This window comes from Gastrolobium bilobum, unplaced genomic scaffold, assembly GCF_033153095.1.
Source record: "Gastrolobium bilobum isolate Gb01-03AN ecotype WA unplaced genomic scaffold, APGP_CSIRO_Gbil_v1 utg31972, whole genome shotgun sequence".
NCBI lineage: Eukaryota > Viridiplantae > Streptophyta > Magnoliopsida > Fabales > Fabaceae > Gastrolobium > Gastrolobium bilobum.
The window spans coordinates 55,050-62,650 of record NW_026896775.1 but is presented as its reverse complement, the minus strand read 5'-3'; the positions used below and the strand labels follow the sequence as shown (position 1 = coordinate 62,650).

The 7,601-nt window shown below is 32.8% G+C and overlaps 1 protein-coding gene across 1 annotated transcript; it reads left to right on the top strand.

The window, feature by feature from the left end:
- The first annotated feature begins 370 nt into the window (after positions 1–370).
- LOC133301940 (cyclic dof factor 1-like) lies at positions 371–3,215 on the top strand. The gene is made up of 2 exons (XM_061501652.1): positions 371–482; positions 1,781–3,215. Exons 1-2 carry the CDS (start codon positions 447–449, stop codon positions 3,104–3,106), a joined length of 1,362 nt encoding a protein of 453 aa, XP_061357636.1. The 5' UTR covers positions 371–446; the 3' UTR covers positions 3,107–3,215.
- Positions 3,216–7,601: the final 4,386 nt, after the last annotated feature.

Genomic DNA, 7,601 nt, shown 5'->3' with positions numbered 1-7,601 from the left:
AAAATCAAATTGAAAAGGGCTTGAAAAAAAGAAAAAGAGAAAAGAGAAATGAAAGAGAACAAAAGCTTAAAAGGACGGTACAGTGTCTCTGATGCCTCATGTTCTTTGTGCTTTTTGCAGGGTGACTTTTCCTCGGAGGGTTTTGTGGGTTTTTTAGTGCAAAGTTTCACCCTTTAAAAGTTCTGTGAAGACAAAAGCTTCTTCATATTATTCTCTCTCTCTATATATCTCTATCTATCTATCTATCTATCTATCTATAATCTATTTCTCTTGGAGATGCTAAGGAGCTTCACAGTCTTTAGCAACAACAATAGCAACACCAACAACAATAACACAAAAGCATAAAAATGAGTTGTGGAGGGGACGTGTCTGACAAGGATCCGGGTATCAGGCTCTTTGGAAGGAATATTCCGTTGCCGGAATGTCAGATTCCGGCGAGCTCTCAGATGGGTTGTCAGATTCAGGCCAATTCTGCAACCATGGTACTTGTTATATATTAGTCATACCCAATAACCATTTATCTCTTTTGGCTTTCATTTCTTGCAGTGAAATAGTCTTCGTTCCATGGAATTTTATTTTATTTTTTCAAGTCACGCCTTTTCCTATGTTTTAGCTGGTTACTATAATTAATTTCAAGCTTCAAAATATTCTGAAATATAAAGAGTATTTTTTCTTAATCAATTTCTTTTTTAACATGTAAGTTGGTTACAAAATTAAGGATATGTATATGATTCACCTTCAGATTCATGTAAACTAAGGCCGATCTTATATCTCTATATTTTTCTCATATATACATGTGTGTGTTAGTGTTTTAAATTGATGCCAAGGTTGGTGAAGTTGTCTTCTGTAAGTAGTTGGTTTTTAACAGTAAAATATATCTAATATTTGGTTTCTTTCTTCAAAGTGTAGCATTGTTTCTGAATGAAATAGGTTCTGCTTCATTTATCTGGTACTTTTTCTGTATCTGTGGAAGCAGGCTATACTAATGAAAAGAAATAAAAATAAAAATAAATATAACATGTTTCATTTTGATTGGGAGGCATTTCAAGATTATGGCAAAACCAATTTGGAATTATAATGGCATTGATTATTAACCAATCAATTGTTTTCCATCTTTTGACAAAAACTGTTGATAACTGAGATAAATACTTCATAAAGTTAGTTTTTGTAATCCCTTATATAACTCATGGCTTAATGTGTATTCTTCATTGTATTTATTTATTTATTTATGTTTTACTTATCAGTTCTTCAGCAGTTTGTATGAAAAGAATTCAGTTTGTACACTTCCTTGTCTTGGCAATTCTTTAATACAATAAAAAAGAAGACTACTATCAGTTAAATCCAAAAGCTGCTAGCTGCTCTTTCTTGTGATTTTTCAAGGCAGTTATACAATTCATCCCTTTTAAAATGTTTTATTGTTTATCAATTCAAGTATATATTTAGTTCAATGCTTAATCAATCGTAGATAAATTCGTTTTTCATGAATATGATATGGTTGGTTGGTGATATAAACTGACATTGAGACAGATTAGTAATATAGAAACTGGACATGGTTATACTAAAGAAGTAAAGGTCAGGACTTAAGAAATTGCTGCATTGTTAAAGGAGATTAAAGTTCTAATGATTACCTGCTATGTGGTATTTTATCGTTTTTGTTGGAAAATGAATACAACATGATATTTTTGTTCCTTGATTTTGTTTGTTGTCTATTCTCAACTTCTCATGTGTGTTGTCAAACATTATTCTTCTTGACTTGTCACTAATTATGGTTTAAATTTAGAATGCTCGCAGTAGCTTAAAGAAAACAGAAGATGAAAAGCCTCCTACTCAAAACTCTGAGCAACCAGAGAATTCTTCTGATTCAAAGGATAGGAAACATGAGTCCCAACATAATGTGCAAGAAAATGATTCTGAAGTTAATACCAAGCTTGTGGAAGATAATATGGAGAGTAGCAGCACAGATCAAGATAAAATCTTTAAGAAACCAGACAAGATTCTTCATTGTCCAAGATGCAACAGTTTGGACACTAAATTTTGTTATTTCAACAACTACAATGTCAATCAACCTCGGCATTTCTGCAAGAATTGCCAAAGGTATTGGACTGCTGGTGGAACAATGAGAAGTGTTCCTGTGGGTGCTGGGAGACGGAAGAATAAGCACCTAGTTTCTCAATACCGGCATGTCATTGTAGCTTCTGATGGAAATCCAACAACCATGTTAGAAACCAAAGACTCATCTTGTCACCAATTTGTCTCAACCCAATCTGCTTCTGTTTTCAGGTCTTCAACAGATAATGGTACTGTTTTGAAATTCGGTCCGGATACCCCTCTTAGTAAATCCATGGAGTCAATGCTTAATCTTGGAGACCAGAAAAGAAGTGTTGATGCAAGCTCTATAAATTGCGCGGAAAATGGGGAGGAAGAGGTATCCTTGTGTGGATCTTCTGTGACAAATGCTTTTACTCAAGGAAATGAACTATCAGAACATAATACATCAAAACCTTTGCAGTGTTACCCTGTTCCTCCTTGGGTATTTCCTTGGAATCCAGGTTGGAACAATGTTCATCAATCTTCACTGAACATGTGTAGTAACCCTTATATCACTGATCCTGGTGCAATGCAGTGGTGTCCCACACCAATGGTGGCAGTTCCAACCATTTGCCCACCAAGCATTCCATTGCAAATTTTTCCTGGATCATATTGGAGTGGAACACAAGTGTGGACTAATGCAACAGGAACAGTTTCAATAGGTTCCAATGGTTGCCTTTCACCTTCTTCTTCTACTAGTAACAGCTGCTGTTCAGGCAATAATGGCTCCCCAACACTTGGCAAACACAATAGAGATACTATTTTCACAGATGAAGAGAAGTCAGAGATGTGTGTTTTGGTTCCAAAGACCCTTAGAATTGATGATCCAAATGAGGCCTCAAAAAGTCCTATATGGGCTACATTAGGTTTCAAGCAACAATCTATATCACAAGATGGTATTTCCAAAATAAATGAACCTAAAGGAGAAGGCAAAGACCGTGTATTGGGTGTGTCTCAAGTCTTGAAAGCTAACCCTGCAGCTATTTCTCGTGCTTATGCATTCCAAGAGAGCATGTGAAGAGTTTCTAGCTTCAAGTTTTGGATTGACAACTTCAGTCTGATAATCTTGTGCATATTGCTGGCTTTTGGTTCAACATGCAGAAAATCTGTTTTGCAAGTTGCATTAGTTTGTGGTATCAATTGTGTAATTCCATTTTAATGGTGTACTTAAATCTATTTTTGAGTTATGCTCTCTTAAATTGATGATTCTTGAAGTTGCAACAATAATAGACAGTGATCACTGCATCACTCTTCATTTTAAGGTATTGTAAAATGAAAATTTAGTGATTGTTATTGTATGTAACTCATATCTTGATGAAATTCTTGTTCTTCTTGTTGTGGTTCTCCTCAGATAATCTTATACCAATTCAATTAAGATATAACAGGTACGGTTGGAAAAAAAAATCAAATGAATTGAACTGTAACAAAAGAATTATATATTTTTAATTGGTTTAAAAATTAAATCATTTTCTTCAAATTGGTTAAACAATCAAATTAGTTTTTCATAATCAGTTCGGTTTTCAAAACAAATTACTTTACCAATCTGGTTATGTTCGGGATAAAAACCGAATCAAAACATATTCACTTTTGAGTGTAAGAAAATCAAATGAATTGAACTGAATGTTGAACCAAAACCGAAGTGAATTATATTTTTTTGAACAGATTTATGAACTGAATTATTTTTTCGGAATCAGTATAAAAACCGAATTAAATTTTGAAATCGGTTCGATTTGCTGGAGTACCACTTTTCAGGATTGATTTGGTTCAGTAAAAAAAAAATCAAGCTGAACCGAACCGTGCATCCTCTTAACACGTGACACTAAAAATAAATTTATGCCATGAGAAATAAAATCTACAGGAATAAAACAAAGATCATTAAGCGTGTTACTATCAGATTGCGGTAGCATGACTCAATTCTCTTGTATGGACAAATAATTTTTAAGGCAAGGCTGGTTTCAGAGACGACACGGAAGAGTTGGCTTCTGATTTTGATTCTATTTCCAATTTGGAAAAATAGTAACAGTTTAAAAATTAAGTTGAAAATATTTTTCAATTTCAAGGGTAAAAATATAAAGAAAGTGTAATAATACTTGCATAAATTTACATTACAAATTTACAAGTCACATAATTTTATAAAATTAGATAATATTTTAACCCAATGGGTGCAGCAGCTCAGTTGGTAACTTGGCGCTGAGTTAGTGGGGTTGGATATGTGTTCGATTCCCGCTGAATGCATTCTTGGGGAGGGGGCTGAACCTTTAGCCATCACTGTTCCCCCGCACTCCGGATTAGTCCCATAGCCGGCTCAAAGAGTCGAAGCTCGTGGGGATACCGGAGGGAGCCAACTCGTCTCAAAGAGATAATTAGGGTTGGGTAACTCCAAAAAAAAAAGATAATATTTTAAGGGATAGGATATTGTGACAACCAAATAATGTTACTACCACATCTTAAACTTTGATTTTTGCCAATCAACGGTTATCATTTATTGCGAATTAATAATTAATTAATGAGTTTGATTTAAAAAATAATAACCATTGATGGGCAGAAATTAACGGTTAAGATGTGGTAGTAACATAGCTAGTAACATTATTTGGTTGTCACAATATCTTATCTCATATTTTAATTAATCGTAACCTTTCTTTGAATGATTTTATTGTGCATATATTTTGGACAAGCATATTTTCTGTGCGAAACTTGTCTTTTCGATTTGAGCATGTGGGGATTCTCTTTTACTTTGGTCAAGTCGTTAACTCTTTTCTTTATTCTTTAATTGGCTGAGCAAGTCATTGTTGGTAAATGCTTTGAAGTGCAGTTCTTACAAGGCAAGACTTGCAATCCTTTTATCGCATGTGCTTTTGCTTTATCTCTTTTCTCTATCTTTATTTCATGCAATTAATCTTTTCGATTTAGCCAAAGTTCGTATCTATGTTAAAGCCTTGATTCGAGGCCTTGCTTTTTACGAGAGAAAAGCCACTTTACTAAACAACTAGTGGAGATATTTACTTGTGGAACATTAGCTTTTATGACTCATCTTATCTCAAAAGAGTGGTTCAAATAATGCATTTGATAAAATGCATCCTTCTCACTCATTAGAAGACCCACATCAATTCTTCTTAAAGCTACTTTATTATATATATATATATATATATATATATATATATATATATATATATAATAAAGAGTTTTGCATTATGATTGATAAGGGGAGTAGCGTCCAATGTTCTCTTTTAGGCTCCGATGGAAGTGTTGTGCTGTAGTTCTGGGGTTGACCGAAGGGAGATAACGTGTGCTTTGGCTCTCCTCAAAATTTCATTTTAATATATATTCTTACTTTGTTGATAGTTTTATAAATATAATGGACTGCTAGTCCAGGTGAATTTTTGATAATTTGAGAATCCAATGCCTTTTGATGACAAAAGATTATGAATTTTAGAATAAATATTATTTTACCCCCTCATAAAATTTTTTGGATCCGTGGCTGATTGAACATGTAGTTGATGATCATTCATCTAGTTAAAAAAATCTCCAAAAATTTTTTTAGTTAAAAAGTATATTCCTTTACTCTTTGATTCCGTCTTAGGTCCGTTTGAGATGAATTTTTTCTCTTTCTAAAGTTATTTTTTTTCAAAAAAAAAAAAAAACACTTGTGAAAAAATGTCTATTTGAATATCTGCTTTTAAAATAAGTATAAGTCTTAAAAAAATCAAAAATTTGTTTTTTTTTTTTTAAAAAAATATTTTAATTTCTAAAAAAAAAAGCAGAAATTAAAAATTAAAAATTTCTTTCAAAAATCAAATATTTTTTTTTGAAATTTAAATAGCTTTAACATTTGAAAAAAGTACATCTAGAATAAAGCAAGGTATAGAAAGCAGTTTTTTTTTAAAGCTTGTCCAAACATTCCTGAAATACACCGAAAAAGATATATGCAACTTGATCCTCATGCGCAAGACTGTTTGTATGACTAAAATCCGTGATTAGTTGTTTAAATGTAAAGAGATTTACAATATTCGAATAAAAAATAAGCTGCATTTAAAACTGATAAGCGTTTGGTAGAGGAGAAATTTTTTTTTACCGAAAAAATTCAATTACTAGAAATACGATAAGGAAGTAAGTTAGATAGAAAAGTTTAAAAAAAGTTGTTTGGTTGACCAAAATATTACCAGGCAAATTTATTTAAATTTTCAGAGTCCATATTTGGTTAAATGTAAAATATTGATGGAAAAAATAGTTGAAATGACAAAAATAACTCTTTAAATTTTTTGAACCAAACATGGGGCCATGACTGAAATTTGAAGTGTGATGATGATTGAGACATGACGGCATTATAACAGATTGAAGAAGAGGATATTATGGTCAGTTTTTTTGTTGTCTTTTATCCATTTAGCCATCTGACTCACAATACCACATTGAAGTGGTTTTATTGAAAAGTGATTTTTGTTGCATTTTACACACAAATGTCAAAGCATGGGGAAATGTGTTTCATGCCAAAATCTTGCAATATTTTGAACCAAACGTGGGCAACAAAGAACACCTATTTCTGATGCCTATGTATCTTCTAAAAAAACCTCTACCAAACATTACCTAAACGGTTCAGGGATGGGCTTAGGTATGTTTCCATGATGTGGTGAAGTATTTCCACGTAATAATACTATTAGACAGAGTGGTATGGACCAGTCCACAACTATATGGAGGAGTCATATCTCACCCTAGACTAAGATAAAAGGATAGAGAAAGGGGATAGTGGTTCTATAGCATAATAATAAATCATAAAATTTTACCAAAAACAAAAATAATAACTCGTAAAATATAAAAGGCAAGACGCCTCTTAAACATAGGAGGAAAATATTTCCTAAGGATGAGAGAGTTATAACCGTTTTATCTAATGGATCTCATTGCAATATAAGAGTCAAGCACATCTCCCATAAAAATCTAACTTCAATGAGACAGAAAAATAACCGTTTAAATGAACCTCTAAAGATTGGCCATAGGACAATACTCATGTAGAACAAATCTATTATTGATTGGAAAAATCACACAGCGAATAGCAGTTCCTTAGTCGTCTTACCTTGTAGTAATGATAACTCTCTTTTGTTTTATTTTTATTTTTATTTTGGTAGCCAATAAGCAATTCCCGAGTGTGAAAGAGGTCATCTGGGTAGAATTGATTCATTAATACTCTACCTGTATGAAAGTCTCCCAGAAACACCCACCTCAGCAACACAGTTCATGACCCAGAAGCAACATGAGCCACCAAAATAGAAGTAGCTGAATGCCACAAACTGCCATCCCCCACTCCTTATTTCACTTGTCAGCCCAATATGATGTTATATAATTGGCCCTGCAATCCGGTGGCTCTCCATATTTCTTTGCCAGCTAGAGTGAGTTTCCATATTTATGAATTTGGTGATAAAAAACTATGATTTGTTTTTATTTTTTAAACCAAATTAAGGTTTAATTGAAAATTTATTAGTAAATAAGGGTAAGTAAAAAAATTTATTAGCATTAATGTTGAG

What these genes read in the sequence shown, in the direction of transcription:
- LOC133301940 (XM_061501652.1), top strand. Translation starts at nt 447, where the DNA reads ATGGGTTGTCAGATTCAGGCCAATTCTGCAACCATG. An exon ending in AGGCCAATTCTGCAACCATG is followed by an intron (nt 483 to 1,780) that starts GTACTTGTTATA and finishes GTTTAAATTTAG; the next exon opens with AATGCTCGCAGTAGCTTAAA.